Raw genomic sequence first — 20,181 nt, 5'->3', positions numbered from 1 at the left:
TCCTCATGGATGCCAGTCGGGCTTGCTAACTGCTGAGCCGTGACGGGAACTCCTGCAGATGAATTTTCTAATTTTTCTTGGATCCTCATGTTTTCTAGCTCATTTCTAAAGTAGTCTGTGTACTCTGGTTTCTCTTCAGATTGATCAAATCTTTCACCTTCTACTGAAGTAGTTTGCATTACTGTTCACATTCACTCTTAATTCCTTCAGTATTTCCCTATCTCCTTTTCGAATTTGGTGTCTGTTAGACTGCAAAGGTCAGTTTTACTGTTTGCTCCTTCAGGTGACTTCTCCTGTTCTTTTAGCTGGGAATTGTTCCTGATCTTATTTATTTTGTTTATATTTTTCTTATTCTTTGAGTTTAGGGAAACCAACTACTGTAGTCTTGGAGGGCTGTTTATATGTGAGAGTGCTCCTGGGTATTTTGTGAGGGCTAACTATTTATTTTTGGCGTGAGGGTTTGGATGCTTGCTGTCTCTTTCCTCAGTGTGTGCAGGCTGTTGTTCCCTTGATAGGATGTTGCATGTGCTTCCAGCGAGATGGAGGCAATGGGCAGGGCTAGTAGCCAGTGCCTGATTGATAGTAGCAAGGACCTGCAGAAAGGTGGCACAGGCTGTTTCTAGTTGCAGGGCCCTGGGAAGTGGCAGTGAGGCTCTGGCAGGTTTAGGTGGCGCCCAGAGCATTTGGCAGTGGCAGCAGCAGGGCATGTACATTCCCAGGGGAGTGAGAGCAACAACGGGTGGTGCTCTGTTGCAGTGCCTTCCTTTGTGGTGCCCTCTGAGGTGACTGGGGCTACAGGGGGTGCCTTTTCAAGGACCCTTAGTGGAGTCAGGCCATGCCCATCTCTGGAGTCAGAGATGACTACAGTGGTTTGCCCCCGCTGCCTATAGACCACACTAGAAGAGCCCCATCAGGCTTAGCCATGCAGGAGGTGCCGCCGCCCATAGCCAGTGCAGGAGGGACTGTCACCCATAACCCGCACGAGAGACTCCTCATTGTTTGCAGCTCTGCCCTCCCCAACAGTGGCGCCTTGTTTCTCCTATGGGTCCAGACCTCCTCCCAGGTACCCTCAGCTGTGGCGCTCAGCTCCCCAGCCCTTTGCGCAGCACTCCCTAGCTCCCTCAGGCTGTCTCCACACTGTCAAACCTATCCTCTCCCCAGAACTGGCCTCTGGAGCCTGAGTGTCAGCACCCAGCCCCTGCCTGAGCAGCTCAGGCTGTGGTGTCTGGAGGCAGTGGTACTGATGGTCTTTGCGGCTTTCACTCTGTTTTGCTTTCCTCATTCCAGCTGCTGTGCTTTTCTCTGTGACTTTGAGGTCCCTCCGTCTCAGCTGATCTCCCTGTTGGTTAAGTGGCTTCCCAGTGTGTGGGTTCGGTTCCTCTCTTTTTTTTCCTTTTGCTCTTCCCAGTCATGTGGAGGGTTTCTTGCCCTTTTTGGAGGTTTAGGGTCTTCTGCCAGCATTCAGTGAGAATCAATCTACATATAGATGGGGTTTTTTTTTTTTTTTTTTTCATGTGGGAGAAGGTGAGCGCCATGTCTTATTCCTCTTCCATCTTGATTCTGCCTGAAATCTGGCCCTTCAAGAGAAAAAGTGACTATCCTTAACCTGTGCTATCTACCGATTAGCATATAGGGGACATTGTGGCAGGTTCTAGAAAAAGAATGATAGGCATGTCACTTTGCTGTGCAGGGTGAGGATGTGAGTCTAAGAGCTCCAGAGGATGTGAGTCTTAGACATCCAGTTCCCTTATTCCTGTAGCTCCATGTCTTAACCTTCATAGGTCTCTGATTCCTCTAATTCCTGGATGCTTTTTGTTTTTGTTTTTGTTTGTCATTGGCGTCAGTTTAGGTTTTTTTCACTCACATAGTCAGTTTTCTTTTGTCCATTTACTTTGCATTTTCCAAAAATTGCCTTCTGCTGTCTTGAATGTTGCCTTCCGTTTTCATTGTCCTCTTTGTCCTTTGGAGTTCAAACTTGATTTCAAGAGGTGTAGTGGAAATACCACATTTAAACAGAAGTCCAGCATTTCTACTGCCTGCATGATAAAATTCAAAACCCTTAAGAGTAACTCTGTTGGTGATCTGGCCTCAACCTTATTAGTCATTTTTTATTACTTTTTAATTTTTTTATTTGAGTTGCATAGAATACAGCATTATATGACTTTAAGCAGTAGCATGTTGATTTGTTCGCACTGTGGCTCAGTGGTTAATGAATCTGACTAGCATCCATGAGAATGCAGGTTCAGTCCCCACCCTTGCTCAGTGGGTTCAGAATCCAGCATTGCCGTGAGCTGTGATGAACCGGTGCGGCTCACGTCTAGCGTTGCTGTGGCTGTGGTGTAGGCCAGCAGCTACAGCTCCGATTCAGCCCCTAGCCTGGGAACCTCCATATGCCACAGGCGCGGCCCTAAAAAGCAAAAAAAAAAAAAAATAGCATGTTGATTTGATACTTTTTTTTATTGCAAAGCGATTGCCGTAGTAGCATTAGCTATCACCTCTATTGCATCACATAATTATCATTTCTTCTAGTGTTAGGACATATTAAAATGTCTCTTAATAAGTAAAATGTTTATAACATGATTTTGTTGTCTGTAATCACTGTACTGTATATTAGGTGTCCAGGACTTAGTGATGTACTCGTTGCTAGTTCATAGCCTTAAACATCTTCGCAATCCCCAGTCCCTTGTAAATATCACTTTACTCTCTGCTTTTATGATTTTGTTTTTTCAGATTTCACATATGAGAGGGATCATATAGTATTTGTCTTTCTATGTCAGACTTTTCTCACGTAGCATAATGTTCTCAAAATCTATTTGTGTTGTTGCAAGTGGCAGAATTTCTCTTTTTTCTTATGGCTGAATATTACTATATAAAAATACCACATCTTCTTTATTTGTTTATTTATTGACAGACACTTAGGTTGTTTTCATACCTTGGCTCTTGAGAATAATGCTGCAGTGAACATGGGAGTGCATGTCTTTTCAGTTACCTGTCTTCATTTCCTTTGAATACACACATACCAATAAGTGCGATTACTGGATTAGATGGTAGTTATTTTTTAATTTTTTTGAGTAATCTCCATACTGTTAAAAAAAACAAAAAACAAAAACAAATCTCCATACTGTTCCCCACAGCGGCTGAACCAGTTTATAGTCCCCCCAGCAGTGCACAAGAGTTGCTGTTTCTTCACATCCTTGCCAGCATTCGTTATCTGATGTCTTTATGGTGATCACCATTCTTACAGGTGTGAGGTACTTACTATAGGCTTACCTCAGAGATATTGCACGTATGGTTTCAGGCCGCCACAATAAAGTGAATAGTGCAGTAAAGTGAGTCACACACATGTTTTTGCTTCCCAGTGCATGTTAAAGTTATGTTTATTATCCTGTAGTCTATTAAGTATGCAATAGCATTACGTCAAAAAAAAAAGTACATAGCTTTTTAAAAACTTTATTGCTAAAAAAGAAATGCTAAACATCATCTGTCAATGCAGGGTTGCCACAGACCTTCAACTTGTTCAAAACAAAACCAGTATCTGTGAAGTAAAGTAAGATACAATAGGAATTCCCATTGTGGCTCAGCAGATTAAGAACCCAGTGTAGTCTCTGTGAGGATGTGGGTCGATCCCTGGCCTCGTTCAGTGGGTTAAGGAACTGGTATTGCTGTGAGCTGAGGTGTAGGTCACAGATGCAGCTCGGATCCCCTGTTGCTACGGCTATGGCATAGGCCTCAGCCACACTCCAACTGACCCCTAGCCTGGGAACGTCCCTTTGCCGTAGGTGTGGCTATAAAAAGAAGAAAGAAAAATACAATGAAACAGGATATGCCTACTCACCTCTTCTCCCCCTGGCATTTTATTCTTCAGCAGGTCCTATATATTATTCTCTTTCATTATCCCATGTTTGTGCCTAGGATTTTCCTTCTGACTCTTATGCCTTTTCTCTTCTCCTTACGCTTTTAGGGCAGAGTTCTGTTGTCTTTAAACTTGGATCCCATATCCTAACTTACCCAGATAGACTTTAGTTTTGTTCTCTGCCATTCTTTAGCATGTTCTGTCTTAGCTGGTGTCTGTACATGCTGGTTTACATGGAACAGTCCTGCTTGGCACCTTTCATCCTGGTATGATTGTGATAGCATCTCCTTTTACTCTCAGTAGTACAGCAGTTTGAATATGGATGTGATGTTTGGAGGTATTGCTTCATTTTGTGAACACAAAGTGACATATGTAAAAATCTAATAAACTCTTAGGATAGTGGAACTGAAAGATTACCTGTAATATTTTTAATATTCATGTTATTTGGCATGTTCTAAATCTGCATCACATAAGTCAGCATAGTTGGATTTTTCTCTTATTTAAAGCCAAACATATTTCTTTTCTTTCTTTCTTTCTTTCTTTCTTTCTTTCTTTTCTTTTCTTTCTTTCTTTCTTTCTTTCTTTCCTTCTTTCTTTCTTTCTTTCTCTTTCTCTTTCTTTCCCCCTCTCTCTCTCCCTGTTCCTCTCTCTCTCTCTCTCTCTCTCTCTCTCTCTCTCTCTCTCTCTGCTCCTGCAGCATGCAGACGTTCCCAGGCCAAGGATCAAACCCATGCCACAGCAGTGACCCAGGCTACAGCATTGAACACCTGATCCTTAACCTGCTAGGGCCACCAGGGAACTCTGCTGAATATATTTTTAATACAACAATAAATAAATGAAATCCTAAAACTTACTGGTTTGCCTGGCAAAGAGTAAAACACTGTTATCCATTTGGTCTGTCTTTCCAAATATTTTCTATGATATGTACCTCTGTGTGTTTTACTTTACATGATGGAATTATGTAGACTGTTGGCAACTTACATTTTCCCACAAAGCCTAGAGACCAGGTTTCTGTGTATACCAACACGTGTAAGTAGGTCTACCTCATTGTTTTTATTTGCATAGCCATCATGTTGAGGATACAGGTTTTGAAGAATTATTTCTGGCAGAGGTCAGCAAAGGATGCTAAAACTAGTAGACAAAAATATATTGAGACGTAAGATTTGTACCTAGCCTTGGTGTATTTTCACACAAGGTTTTTATTAGTTACAGAGAAAATGATAAGTTTACGTGAAGAAACTTGGCAGACATTTAGCTAAGAGCTAAATGGTCAGAATTAACATCACCAGTAATAAGTCAGCACCATGTATCTTGAGATGACCATGTATCTTGTAATCTAAGGATACAACATCACTTCTGTGGTATTCTATCAGATATGACATTAATTTAATTTTGGAAAAACATAAAACAAACCCACATTGAGAGACACCCACAAAATAACTTTGGCTTGTATTGTTCCAAAATGTCAGAGCATGAAATATAAGGACGAAGGAAATGTTCCCAGTTAAAGAGACCCAGTTTCCTGACTTGGTAATTGTGCTGTGATTATGTAAGAAAATGGTTTTTGTTTTTAGTAAAGAACTCTGGTATTTAGAAAGGGATATCATAGTCTGCAACATAGTCTCAAAGGTTTCAGGAGAAAAAAATAAGAGAATTATAATGTAAATGTGATTTAATGTTATCATTTGGGTACTATGGGTGGAGGGAATATGGGACTTCTCTACTATTTCTGTAATCTGAATTTTTTTCCAAGTAAAAGTTAAAAAAGCCTTTGGGGAATGAGACCTGAGTTTGTGTTCTTACTCTGTCACTTACTACTTTGTGGAAATTGAACCTTTCTATGCCTCAGTTTCCTGATTTATAAGAATGTAGTTTTGGGGAGTTCCCATCGTGGCTCAGTGGTTAACAAATCTGACTAGGAACCATGAGGTTGTGAGTTCGATCCCTGGCCTTGCTCAGTGGGTTAAGGATCTAGCGTTGCCGTGAGCTGTGGTGTAGGTCACAGACGCATCTTGGATCCTGCGTTGCTGTGGTACAGGCTGGTAGCTGCAGCTCCAAGTGGACCCCTAGCCTAGGAACCTCCACATGCCACAGGTGCAGCCCTAGAAAAGACCAACAACAACCAAAAAAATGTAGCTTTTAAAAGTCCCCACCTCAGAGTTCCCTGGAGGCTTAGCTGGCTGGGGATTGGTATTATCCCTGCTGTGGCGCAGGTTTGATCCCAGGCTTGGGTATTTTCGCATGCCACAGGCACAGCCAAAAGGAAAAAAGTGCTCACCTCAGAGCATTATTGTGAAAATTAACAACATTAATACAAATAAACTGTTTAGCATGGTACCCGACACATAATAAGCACTTAATGTTAGTTAGTAGTAGCAGTAGTAGTATTCGTACTCCACTGTATGAACATTAAATTACAAGCCACTTACTAATGAACATTAAATTGTTTCAAGCCCTAATCTGAATTATCTGTTCATATGTTTTACCCTTTCTTGTACCCTTATCATGTTACCCAGTATCTAGTATGTGGTAGATAGATACTCAAATTTTAGTTGAATGAATCAGAGTATTTCAGGAGCTTCTGAAATCTTTATGTAAAGTATTTTATCTGTGAAGTGAATATTTAAAGCAATAATAAGTCAACTGATACATTGTGACTTTTAGAAGAGGTTGAAACAGCTGTACTTTATTTATTAGGATATTATTAGTACAATCAAGATTACCACTTTGGTGAAGTCATTCGATTCCAATACAAGGTGCTCTGTTATAGTTATGATTGTAAATACTTTATCATCCTAAATTTCTTTGCGGAGCTGTATTGTTTTAAATGCTGTGTTTTATTCTACCCTAAATATACCTGATGCCTTGCTGCGGTTGTATCTTGGTAGTATTGTAAAGATAATTGTGAAGTACAATAAAGAACAGGGGTATATCTGTCAAGACGTCTTCTGTTGCTGACTCTGTGATGGCAGTGATAGTATTTTAGCATTGTATCCCTGGTATTTAGTCCACACCAGCCATCATAAGGTTCTTAGAAAATGATTTGGGAATGCGTAAATAAATTACTTACTCAGAAAATCTTGACGTGCCGCAAGCACACCATCCTATCCTGTGATATGGTAGTGTCCTACTTACTTGGGTTCCCTATTCCCCTAACCCTCGTTTCCACAGAGACCTCCCAATTCATAGGTGCTGTTGCTTTTTTTTTCCTCTGTTGCTTTCCTCATGTCCTCATTTCTGTGGCCTAGTTAGTGCTGAAATAACTTTTTCAAACACCTTTTCCCCTCATGTCTCATAATTTGTCATTTATCTGGCAAAATCCCAACCACCTGCCTACTTGCTGCTTGCACCCAAACAACAGAAGGGAGCTAGAAAAAAATTTACATCTGTGTATCCGTTCTCACTTTAATTTTAGGACTGCAATTCTCAAATGGGCACTCAACGCTAGAGACAGTCCTGTTTTACAACATCTCTGTAGTGAACCTGCTTTTTAGTCTCTGAGGTAACATTTTCTCATCTTTTACTTCTCACGACTCCAGATGCCAGCCCTGACTGTCAGCTTTCTTTCTACTTTAATGAAATATTAGATACAATTATTTATAACTTAAAAGTACCCCATTGGAGTTCCCATGGTGGCACAGCGGGAACGAATCTATGAACCATGAGGTTGCAGGTTTGATCCCCGGCCTCGCTCAGTGGGTTAAGGATCTGGCATGGCTGTGGTATAGGCTGGCGGCTACAGCTCCAATAGGACCCCTAACCTGGGAACCTCCATATGCCACAGGTGCGGCCCTAAAAAGACAAAAAATAAAATAAAAGTACCCCATCTTTATCACAAGCGCTAACCTGTGATGATGATATCCATACACTCTGTCTTGTTAGAATGAAAGTCTCCCTGTGGCAGTCTAAGCTCGGCCCCTCCAGCCTACTACAGTTAGTAACCCTTCTATTCTTCACTACCAGATTATTCTTATTGCCATGTAAACATATTTTAATATCATTCAATTTCAAACAAAACACCATCGTTCCCTTGATCCCTTATTATTTTTACAGTCTCATTTCTCTGCTACCCTATATGTACCAGAAGTTCCTTGAATGAGCTGTTAACACTTATTTTACCTTCTCTTTCATTATCTTCACACACACACACACACACACAAACACACACTCACACACACACACACACACTCCAGTTGGACATTCTTCTCTGCCACTGCACAGAAACTGGTTTTAGTAAGGTCCTTAATGATATCCATCTTGCTAAATCCAGTGTTCTCTTGCCTCTCTTTTTAGCTCATTGGCTTCATTGGACTCAGTTGACTGCTCTTTGAAATACTTTCTTGTTATCTTGCTGATATGACAGTCTCTTGGATTTCATTCTCCCTCACTGGTTAGTCCATTTCCTGTGCTTGCTACTCTTAGATGCTCCATTTCTCTTAGGCTCTCCCTAGGTTGACTTTCTCTGGTTTCATGGCTTTTAATACCAACTATAATCTGATGAAATCCAAATTTATATCTCTAGTCCAGATTTCCTCCTCTGACTTCCAGACTTAAGCAAATGTCTTTCTAAAGTCTTCACTTGGCCAAAGAAATTACAAGTAATACCGTGAAATTTGTACTCCATTTCTGTGCTTAAACATTCTTCTCTCAACCTGTTTCATCTGAGTAAATGGGATTATCATTTACCAGTTGCTCCGACCAAAAAACCTAAAAATGATCCTTGATTGTAGTGTTAGTTATGTCATATTAGTTCCTCAGCATATCATGTTGGCTTTACCTTTTAAGTGTATCTTGATTTCAACATCATTTCCAGTTATAATTTTTTTTGTCCCAGTCACCATCAGGTCGTGCTTGGACTATCCGATGGTGTCCAATATCTGGTCTCCCCGGTTTCACTTTTGACTTTTTCTTTCTTTCTTTTTCTTTTTTTTTTGCCACACCTGCAGCATATGGAAGACCCTGGGCCAGGAATCAAATCCGAGCTGCAGCTGCGACTTATGCCACAGCTGTTGCAACACTGGATCCTCAGCCTGCTTGCGCCACAGCAGGAACTCCACTTTCACTTTGATTTTTGTCCTTGAGTCCACATAGTTTCAGTAGTGATATTTTAATGGCAGCATGTTCTTACATAACTCCTCGGCTTCAGTATGCCAGTGATTAGATTAAGTTCTTGTTACTGAGATATGTATTTAATATGCAGACCTATAATATTCTCCCAGATTAATGCTTTTCCTTAGACTCTTCCTGGGAGTGGCGGAAGGTGTTTTATCTATACAGTGTTGGCCTACCTAATTTTTTTAAAACTTGATAACATTTTAAAATCTCATGATTTTATATTAAATTAGGTTTTTGTTCTGAAAAACTAGGAGACTGTATCAGACTAGCCCTGTATTCATTCATGGCCACGATGGGATAAGTAGTGGCCTGCTTAATGGTAGATGAGAACATATACTTAGATGTTCTCCCATTTGCCAGTCTCAACTCTCTCCAGTATGTCTTTTAGCCAGCCTGATGTGCTTGGTGAGGTTTAGTAGCCAGATGTCCGATGCCCTGCCGTGGGTTATCATTTACTCAGCAAATACTTTTTGAGCAGTGCTCTGTGTGAATCACTATTCTAAGCCCTAGAGAGAAAGTAGTGAATAAAACAAATTCCTGAGAATCAGGGATTATGCATTTCTTGGAACAGATAGCCAGTGTGTAAGTAAATAAACGCATACATAATGTCAGGTGCTAATAAGTTCAATCAATAAGAGTAAAGCAGGAGGAAGGTCTAAAGTGGTAGATGGTGCTGTTTTAGAATTCACAGGGGAAAACCTCTGTATAAGGAATTAACATTGGAACAGAGGCTGGAATACAGTAAGGGATGGAGCTTTGTAAATCTTTTGAAGAAAATCATTTTGGGGAGGGTGTCAGCAGGTACAAAGGTCCTGAGATTATATGTTTGATGTCTTTGAAGGACAATAAGAAGGTCTGTGGACTGCAAGGCAGTGAACATGTAGTAGGTAGGAAATGGGGTTGAAGAAGGGAACCATATATGGTGGTGGGTTAGAGGCCATGGAGGGATTTAGGATTTTTGACTGTAAGAATGGAAACGACTAAAAGGATTTGAGTAGAAAGTGACATGAAATGGCTTATCTTAAAACAATCTCTTTGGCTTCAGACATTCCACATCCGTCTGCTGTAAATTATAAATTACAGCAGACAGTTGTGGAATGTGGGGGACATGTTTGGAGGTCATTATCGAAGTGAGAGGTGGTAGATCCTTGAACTCTCGGAGATAGCTGTGAAAGGAGTGAATTAGAATTTAAAGATAGATCCTACAGTGTTTTCTGATGGATTTGATATGGGTTGTGGAAAAACAAGAGGACTTGAAATGCAGTTTTTTCAGCCCGAGTAACTGGATAGCTGGAGCTGCCTTTTAGCAACGTGGTAAATGCTGGGAGGGTTCCTATTTAGACATGTAAAATTCGAGAATCCTATTTGATGCCCAAGTAGAGAGAGGATATAAACTTCACCTAGAGGGTAAGGTTATAGCTCTGTAATACAACCTGAGACTTAAAAGACCTAATCCTGTGAGGCATACAATACCAGTTCTTTGAGACTGGGAATGTTGCTTGTTTGCTTTTCTTTCTGTTTGTAAGGTGTAATAACCTGACATGAATTGCATGTTTACTGATGCTTTTGTTGAATCCAGAAATTTTGCTGGAGAAAATTTGTTGTAATTCTGTCCACTGCTATAAATACCTATTATTCTATTAGATTCTGCCTTTATATACATATTAATAAGAATTGTAATATGGCAGAAATACGCCTGCAAAAGAGCTTCTAACTTCTTGATTGAAATAAGCCAGATGATATTAAAACTCTTCATAGTGTGAATCCAGGAAACTACTTAATCTGTTAATGTCTCAGCAGTGTTTTAAATGATTTTGGGAGATGGAACCCACACATGAATCATTTTTTTTCTTTATGGTGGGCTGATGTGGGAATGTGGTTTTGCTATCACTTTGTGTAATTCTGTTTGAGAAGGCTTAACCTTTGTAGCCCAACAGTGTGTAAAATGGTAAATAGTAAGTTTCGAAGAGTTTTAGCTAAATTTTGCAACCTTATCATCAAATAGTAATAATTATGTATTTACTCTTCACCTGTAAATGTGAGAATTCTTTGTAAGTGGGAATTATTACTTTGTAATAGTATCATAAGCATTATTTTGCAAATGAACATATTAAATGCAAGTATGTTTAAAAAGCCTAAGGGCAAGCAATTGAGATTAAGGACAGACAGCATTACAATGTGGCTTTTTAAAGGTATTGTCTGTAAAGAAAGCTTGGATATATGATAGGATATTTAGGGTGACATTCTATTACTGTTTTCTTATTAGCAAATAGTGACTTCATAAGAAATAGAATGAAAGGTTTTGCTACTATTCAGGGGCCTAATTATTGCTTTTCTTTATAGGAAGATTTTCAGTCGATGACTTACGGATTTAAAATGGCTAACAGTGTGACAGATCTTCGAGTTACAGGTAAAACCATTTATGAAGATAATTCACGGGTTTTACATTTGGATCTGTTTCCTTTTAAAATCATTGTCTTTCTTTCTAGGCATGCTAAAAGATGTGGAGGATGATATGCAAAGAAGAGTAAAGGTATATATTTTTTCTCTTCTTTGGTATAGGATATTTATATTCTTCTAAATGTCAGGTTAACTTAGCTAGTTACAAATAACTAGTATACATAGGACTACCAACTTCCTTTATAAATGCTCTTTTTTTGATAATGAATTTGAAGACTGCTGAAAGATTGTTACTTTCAAGTGTTGAAAATTTAACTCTTCCAATTTTTAAAATTTTTTGCCAGTATTTTAGAATTTTAGTATGCTATTTTAAGAATAGCATAAGATTCTAGAGTTTTAAATTCCTCAAAGGTAAGGACTATCTTCTTCACCTTTGTATCTTAGTAGTTAGGATACTGTCTAGAACATAGTAGAAGAGTTCAGTAAATGGTAGTTCCTCAAATCTGATAAAATCCTTCTGTGATTGACGACCCTGATGATTTTGTTCTCGTAGGGATTAAAAATGAAAAGTTATTTCTGTGATTTTTTTATACTTGCATAACACAACATGGTTGTCAGAAGAATTTTACGTTTTTGTCTCATTTGATATTTACAGTCATTCAGCGCATTGGGCAATAAAATGCACTTTTAGATGAGGAAAATACAGCTCAAAAGAGTTAAATAACCTTGTCTTGAGTTTAAGGGCTTGCCATTAATAAGTGGCAGCTCCAGGGCTCGAACCCAGATTCCTTTGGGGCTGACTTGGAATTTTGTCAGAATAGCCATATGTTGTACATGTATTAACAAAACATTTTCCATTTTAGTATAGGAACTGATCAGTATTTACCATGTGACTTCATTTTTATGATGTGATTTTGTGAAGGTTATTTTTTTCTCACAGGGTTAGTTTTGAGAGCATTGGGAATTTCAGTTAACAATCCTTTTAAAAGAAAGAAGTGCCATGTACCATGTGTTTTTGATTATGTTAATCACTGTTTTGCCAAACCTGACTAGCATCCATGAGGACGCAGGTTCAATCCCTGGCCTCGCTTGGTGGGTTAAGGATCCGGCTTTGCCGTGAGCTATGGTGTAGGTTGCAGACATGGCTTGGATCCAGCATTGCTGTGGCTGTGGTATACGCCAGCGGCCACAGTTCCGATTCGACCCCTAGCCTAGGAACTTCCGTATGTTTTGGGTGCGGCTCTAAAAAGACAGAAAAAATATCATGCTTTGCTTTTGCTGGTTTTTTTAATACCTTATTTTGTGCAGTCTTTATAGTTTACATCAAAATGAATTTTCTGTATGTGGAATTAATAGGAAAATAAATAATTGGTATAGCTTTTTTCATCTAAATATTTTTCTTCAAAATAGGTTCTTGCATATATTCAATAAATTAATTTATTGCTTTGCTTTATGTAATTATAATGCTTTTACAGGTTTGTGTTTGTTTTAATTCACCTTTTTTAAAATTTTAGAGTACTCGAAGTCGACAAGGAGAAGAAAGAGATCCAGAAGTTGAACTAGAAGTAATTGAACTTATTTTCTGGTAGATAATATCAGAGAAGTCTACCTCTTAATGTTGTAGTTTTATGAACTGCGTTATAATTTATGGAAGCCCTTTTTAAGGTATTTCTTTAAAAATTGGACATTGCAAGGGAGTTTATTTCCCTTGTATTTATTTTGATAGAATTATAATACAGCTCTTTCAAATACATGATTTCAAAGCTCTTCAGTATTCCTGTGAGGTAGGAAGAAAAAAATGGGTTTTTTTTGTTTGTTTGTTTGTTTTAATGGATGATCCACCAAAGCTTGGCAGATCTCAAGAACTTAGAGTATCAAAAGTTGTCAAACCTCTCTGTTGAGATCCAAAATTTTCTGACTACTTAAAGCACTTTTAATTAGTCCTTTTAAAAATGCTAATAAATCAGCTTTGAAATAATGATGTAACCTCTGACTTAGGGAAAAATCAATCTTCTTGATAGAGAAGCTTTATTATGTATTTCTGTTTCAATAGAATAGGCTTTGTTTTATTATGGTTTCTTTGCAGCTCGTTTTCAGACATTTAAAGGATTTTAAATGAAGGTGTTTATAATGTAGTAAGTTATTAACACTGAGATTTAGGACTTAAAATACTATATTTGAGAATGAAGTTTCTTTGACAGGCTTTGCTTCGTTTAACTTTTAGTCCTTTCTTATTTTTTAGCACCAACAATGTTTAGCAGTATTCAGCAGAGTGAAATTTACTCGAGTGTTACTGACAGTGCTTATAGCCTTTACTAAGAAAGAGGTAAGGGCCATTACTATAATATGTTTTAGTGTTTTTGTTTTGGGTGGAATTCTCTATTTGGGAAGTTCTGAGCCATTCTCATTGGAATGTATATGCACACATATACAGCACTCAGCATTTGGTGTGTTTACATCAGATATCCTTGATGATTTTCTCCGAAAGTCACATAAATTTTACATTCTGCTTCATAACATATCCTTGGCTGTGGTTGATATAAAAATAATGTTTTATTTTACTTACCAGTGCATAAAATAATGGAAGTTGAAATTAGGTAGTTTTCTGAATTAATGGAAGTAAAATTCAGAATTTCTGGTAGGCCTGTTCTTTCATTCAGTTAAATAATCAACTTGGATTTGTATAGAACCAAAAGCAAGATAGTATTTTGTGTGTGTGTATATGTATTTTCATTAACTCAAGTAAATTACAGACTAACTTATGAATAGTTAATAAGTGGTGAGTAGAGATCCAGCCTTTACCATTGATAGAACTTCTGTAAATCTGTTTTTTCCTGTTTCTTTTTTTTAAATTTCACATTGATGAATGACCTAGTAAAAATGTTGCAGTTTCAGTTATTCATTTTCTAGTTGAGTGCACCTGTTTTATTTATTTATTTATTTATTTATTTATTTATTTTAATATAAGATTAGGAGAAAAAAAAACAGAAATGTTTCCTATGGTTTTTAATGACTCCTACAAGGTATAGATAAGGGTAAAAAAATTATTTCTGTCCTAACAGGATCTGGGCATCCTGTATTAAGTGAATAGTTTGTGAAAACCAATGTCATTACAACAAGCATTTAATTTCATTATTGTTTATAGGATTTTCCTATTTAATGTATATCTTTCAGTGAAAGAATATGTAAGAATGTTTTTGGTGATTTATTTGCTAGACCAGTGCTGTTGCAGAAGCTCAAAAATTGATGGTTCAAGCAGCAGATCTTCTTTCTGCCATTCATAATTCATTGCATCATGGCATCCAGGCCCAGAATGATACTACAAAAGGAGGTAATTGTCTGTTTTGCTTCCACTTTTTTTTGTTCTTTCCATCCAGAGTATATAGTGTTTGATTTGTTCTAAAATATCATTTAAGTCAGTCAATCCAGATCTCAGAATGTTTTGCTCCATAGGCTATGTAGAGTGGTCCTTTCTTTTTAAATTTATTCTAGACCAAAACAGTATTGTAGAGGTTGGCCATCTCCTGTATCATACTGTTTGGGCTCTGAATACTTACCATGTCTGGGGTTCATGCTGTTATGTCAAGCAGTACATCCTTTTTTAATCACCTCTCCCCTTTACTCCTCTGAGTCATCATCACCTTACACAGTCTTCCCTGACACCACTAGGCAGGCCTAGATATTCCCTCTGTGACCTCATATCACTCGTGCATACCTCCGTTAATTTTTTTTAGTATATCATATTATGGTTTACCTTTTGTCTCTCCATGAGATTTTTAGTACTTTTAGGACAGAGTCTCTTCTTTGTGTTATCTCCGCAATGCTTGGCACATTATTAACAGTAGATTTTATTTATGAACTATGCCTTAAAAATGAAAGAAATAGTGGGAGTTCCCATCATGGCAAAGCAGAAATGAATCTGTCTAGGAACCACGCGGTTGTGGGTTCGATCCCAGGCCTCTCTTAGTGGGTTAAAGATCTGGTGTTGCCATGAGCTGTGGTGTAGGTCACAAACTTGGCTCAGATCTAATGTGGCTGTGGCTGTGGTGTAGGCCAGCAGCTGTAGCTCTAATTGGACTCCTAGCCTGCGAACCTCCATATGCTAAGGGTACAGCCCTATAAAGCAAAAAAAAAAAAAGAAAGAAAGAAAGAAAGAGTGGACCTTTATTCTAAAAGCTATACCTGAGTTAACATTTTAGATAATGTATAGCAATTATGATTATCCTTAAGACTCACTCAAATGAGATAATTATAGTTTTTAAATTAGTTTTTCACATTTCTTCGTCCTTTGTCCAGGAAGACTAGTTTGTATTGATTCACATTCCTTTCCTTTTAGTGACAGAAGTTGTGATATTCCCCCCTCCCATTAATTTTTTTTCTTGCTCAGACCTTAGGTAGTGGAGCAGTCTGAAAGGTAATTTGGTTCAGGAGATCAATAGTATCATAATCTTTGTAATAATTATACTAATCTTAAAAATTCATTACTAATTCATTATTGTTTTTTCCAGGAGAGGAAAAAAACTAGGTGACTAAAGGGTTTTATGCATAGAAAGCTGTCTAGTACATGCTTTCAGAGAGGTAAACAAATCCACAGCTCTTCAATACTTTGAAATCTGTGCAGGAGTACTTAACCACTTTATAATACACTGCTTCGATGTAGTTTGTTCAGTTGGATATGTATCAATAAGACATTAATGATACAGAACAAGAGTCTTCCAAATGACTCTTCAGAATTTGCTGTTCCTTTTTTGCCACATCCTGGTGTTGTGGGCTGTTCTGGTCTGTAACTGAGAGAATAATCATTGCCATGGGGGTCACTGGTTGCCCTGTGGTTTGTGGATTTGTGGCTTCCCAATAGTTCAGATCTGTCAGCACTTAAAAAAAAAAAAAAAAAAAAAGCCAGTGTGTATATTCTCAACTATTTTGCTTTTATGGTATGCTCATGAGTAGGTTTTAGGAAGATGGTTTACATAAAGTTGAGTTGAAAACACTAAGCAGGTGAAGTTTTAAATTTAGGGAGTACTTACTGTATGCTTAATTTTCTGTTTAGTACCTTTTAAGCCGGCTTAGCTTTGTAATTATCCAATTAAGCATAAAGTTAAAGAGAAATAATTTTAAAAAGTGAATGCCTTCCTAGTAGTATTTATTTTAAGGAAGTGATGATAAAGCAAAATGTATATTAGTTTTGGTCTCAGGTTATTCATGTTGCCCTCTTTTTTTTTTTTTTTTTTTTTTTTTTTGGTCTTGTTAGGACAAGTGCATATGGAAGTTCCCAGGCTAGGGGTTGAAGTGGAGCAACAGCTTCTGGCCTACACCACAGATGACAGCAACGCTGGATCATTAACCCACTGAGCGAGGCCAGGGATCAAACCTGCATCCTCATGGATACTAGTCAGATTCCTTTCCACTGAGCCACAATGTGAACTCCTCATGTTGCCTTCTTAATATTATTACAACTCCAGCTAGTGGTAAAATGTCTCTGTAAAGCTTGAAATTACTGGGCATTAATTTTAAATTCCCATTGAAAAGATATGATTAGTGAAAACTTGGAAACGATGTAAAGGGAAAAAGGAGCAAGAATCAAACTTGATTCAAGAATTACTTGCTGGTGGAGTTCCCATCGTGGCGCAGTGGTTAACGAATCCGACTAGGAACCATGAGGTTGCGGGTTCGATCCCTGCCCTTGTTCAGTGGGTTGACAATCCGGCGTTGCCGTGAGCTGTGGTGTAGGTTGCAGACATGGCTCGGATACTGCATGGCTGTGGCTCTGGCATAGGCTGGCAGCTACAGCTCCGATTCGACCCCTAGCCTGGGAACCTCCATATGCCGCGGGAGCGGCCCAAGAAATAGCAAAAAGACAAAAAAAAAAAAACAAAAAGAGTTACTTGCTGGTGGGTTTACTCAGTGGACATGATGTCCTGAAGGTGAAGGAGGCAGAAATGATTTGGGGACAGGAGATGCTTAAGGAAGGCAGCTCTTGCTATTCCCATTGTGGCTCGGTGAATTAAGAACCTGACACAGTGTCCGTGAGGATGTGGGTTCAATAGCTGACCTCACTCAGTGGGTTAAGGGTCTGGCATTGCAGCAAGCTACGGCATAGGTCACAGATGTGGCTCAGATCTTGTGTTGCTATGACTGTGGCGTAGGCTAGCAGCTGTAGCACCAATTTGACTCCTAGCCTGAGAATTTCCATATGCCCCAGACGTGGCCTGAAAAAAGAAAAGGGCAGCTCAGGTGTAATGAATGGGATTTTTTAAACAGTGGTGAAATAAAGAAGTCTACCAATAAATATTTTGCTTTAGAAAATGGAAAAGCAGGTTTTAGGGTTATTTTCATGTGACGTGATGATTGAAATTGAAAGAGTAGATATGATGACTCAGGGTTTGCTATCAGGACCTTGAGTTAGATCTTTGTTGAAAAGACAAGGGAAGAAAAAGATGCTGCGAAGCACATAGTGCTGCTTGTCTTTGCCTGTGCTCCTTTATTGCTGGTGAAATCTCTTCTTTTTATATGTCTGTGAAATTCTAACCCATCCTTCAAAATGCTGTTCAGATCATCTCCTCCAGTGAGATTTTTCAGATTCTACTTTCTCTTTCCATATTCCTTTATAGTTACCTGTGGATTAGTTTTGATTTACTCTTCACAGTACAAGCATCTTTAACAGTTGCTAATGGAAGTGAAAATTTTATTTATGTTGACTGAAATTGGTAAATACTTTTGAGGTGTATTTTAAAATTTGACATTCAGTTCCAAGAGGACTTGTCATCCTTTTAAAATAAATTTTAAAATGTCTGATTCAGGAGTTACCGTTATGGCTCAGCAGCTTACGAACCCAACTAGCATCCATGAGGACGCCTGTTCGATCCCTGGCCTCACTCAGTGGGTTAAGGATCTGGCATTGTCAGGAGCTGTGGTATAGGTTGCAGATGCAGCTTAGATGCCGAGTTGCTGTGGCTGTGGCATAGGCCAGCAGCTATAGCTCCAATTCAGCCTGTAGCCTGGGAACCCCCATATGCCACAGGTGCGGCCCTGAAAAGCCAAAAAAGAAAAGTTTGATTCAAACAGTAAAGTGAACATATAAATCCACCTTCTGAAACCTTAATGGAACAGTGAAGAACTGTTGGGTTTTTTTAAAAATAGGTATAATCAATAAAGAGGAAAAAGACAAGAAAAAAAGACAGTAGCAACAAAATTTTAGATGCTAGCTGCTGGAGAACAGGACATTGAGCTCTCTATCCCCAGATAACTGAACTTTTAACCACTGATAAGGAAAGTCGATTTTAATATTACCAATCCTCTGAAGGGCCTCATGTTTTTGTGTATCAGGTACCTCTGAAAATAAGGGTGAGAACTGTGATAGCATGAGAACTAGTTGAAAATCTGTTTAGAAACAGATTTTCTCCCCATTTTCTCCTTAGTAACATTCCTGAGCCTCAGAATGCTGAAAGATTATTATCTGGAATAGGGGAACAGAGACATGCTGGACCGAGGAAATACCAGGCGCTGTTGAATGGCACACAATATGGTAATTTAAACACTTATTATTCTAAAATCTATCCTTCCTCCCTTCCCCACTTCCCACACACCACACCCAAGTTGTGGCCTCCATCTCCCCCCACCCCACCCCACATCATCTTCCAAATTAGTACAGTTTTCCTCTTGCACTCCACTTAAGAGTTTGGAAGACACTTAGGGAACTCTGGCAAGCTTAAGAGATGGAGAAAAACATCAGCAAAATCTAAATTTATTGGTATTAGCAGTTCTGATAAAATGGTTTGGTGGAAAGGCCTCATCTGTATTCACAGAGCTCTTAATGAGGTTTTTCTGATTTCAAAGCTGAGTATATAGTCATGGATGCAAATCTATATAGCCTTAAAAAAAAAAAAAAAAGAAAAAAGGCTAGCAAACAAAATACCTTTTAAAAAATGGAAAAAATCAGTGCATATATAAAGCAAAAATAGGCTGTTCTGAAAAAGAAGGAAAGAATATATATTCTTTGAGATTCAAAACATAAAAGCATAAATCATTTAAAAATAGAAAATACAGAACACAAAGTTGAGGAAATCTTAGAGAAAGTAGAGTAAAAAATGAAATGGTAGGGAGTTCCCATGGTGGCTCAGCGGTAACAAAGCTGACTAGTATCCATGACGATGCAGGTTTGACCCCTGGCCTTGCTCAGTGGGTTAAAGATCCAGTGTTGCCATGAGCTGTGGTGTGGGTTGCAGACATGGCTCAGATCCTACATTGCTGTGGCTGTGGTGTAGGTCAGCAGCTGCAGCTCTTACTCAACCTCTAGCCGGGGAACTTCCATGTGCCATTTGTGCAGCCCTCAAAAGACAAAAACAAACAAACAAAAAAATGAAAAGTTAGAAAATAAGGAGAAAAAGGTAAGAATATTATAGCATCAGTCTAGAAGGTCCATAATCTAATAGAATTAATAAGATAAATGAAGGATAAGCTAATAAAAGTTGTTCCAGAAATAGAGACCAGAAAATAGAAGCAGAAAACAAAAAACACTTAACCAAATTTCCTGGAATCAAATGAACCAAATACCCAGGTTAAAAGGCCCAATGAAGAGTTATCCAGCACAACCACGATGAAAATAGACTTCTATCAAGGCAAATTGTCATGAAATTTCAGAGTAGCAGGGGAAAAAATAGAAGGTGTAAAAAATTTGAAAAATAAGTTGCATTCACAGAATCAAGACAGAATTGTCATCAAACTTTCAGCATCATGAATGGAAGCTAGAAATGAGTGGAGCAGAGATTTTATAAAGTTGAAGGAGCTGCACTTGCTAATTTTAAAATTTACCA

At 38.4% G+C, this 20,181-nt stretch overlaps 1 protein-coding gene across 11 annotated transcripts in view; it reads left to right on the top strand.

The window, feature by feature from the left end:
• The window catches only part of NAA35 (N-alpha-acetyltransferase 35, NatC auxiliary subunit), a 101,145-nt gene that overhangs the window by 33,741 nt on the left and 47,223 nt on the right, over positions 1-20,181 (top strand). For 6 of the 11 annotated variants that reach the window (XR_014817737.1, XR_014817738.1, XM_021064640.2 and 3 more), the window contains exons 7-11: positions 11,312-11,378; positions 11,458-11,501; positions 12,883-12,933; positions 13,611-13,694; positions 14,585-14,699. Coding sequence is in view for 9 of the 11 variants with exons in the window: in XM_021064640.2 (XP_020920299.1) it covers positions 11,312-11,378; positions 11,458-11,501; positions 12,883-12,933; positions 13,611-13,694; positions 14,585-14,699 (361 nt within the window). In the remaining 2 variants the exon portion in view is untranslated. Of the gene's footprint in view, positions 1-11,311; positions 11,379-11,457; positions 11,502-12,882; positions 13,034-13,610; positions 13,695-14,542; positions 14,700-20,181 lie in introns of those variants that run through there. The other 5 variants (XM_084979779.1, XM_084979777.1, XM_084979778.1 and 2 more) reach the window with 2 other exon arrangements.

The sequence above is a fragment of the Sus scrofa genome, chromosome 10 (genome assembly GCF_054392235.1).
Source record: "Sus scrofa isolate SSC_HxYL_T2T_F1_AM1 chromosome 10, Sscrofa_HxYL_maternal_Yorkshire_Landrace_v2.0, whole genome shotgun sequence".
NCBI lineage: Eukaryota > Metazoa > Chordata > Mammalia > Artiodactyla > Suidae > Sus > Sus scrofa.
This window is presented reverse-complemented; position numbering and strand designations above follow the sequence as displayed.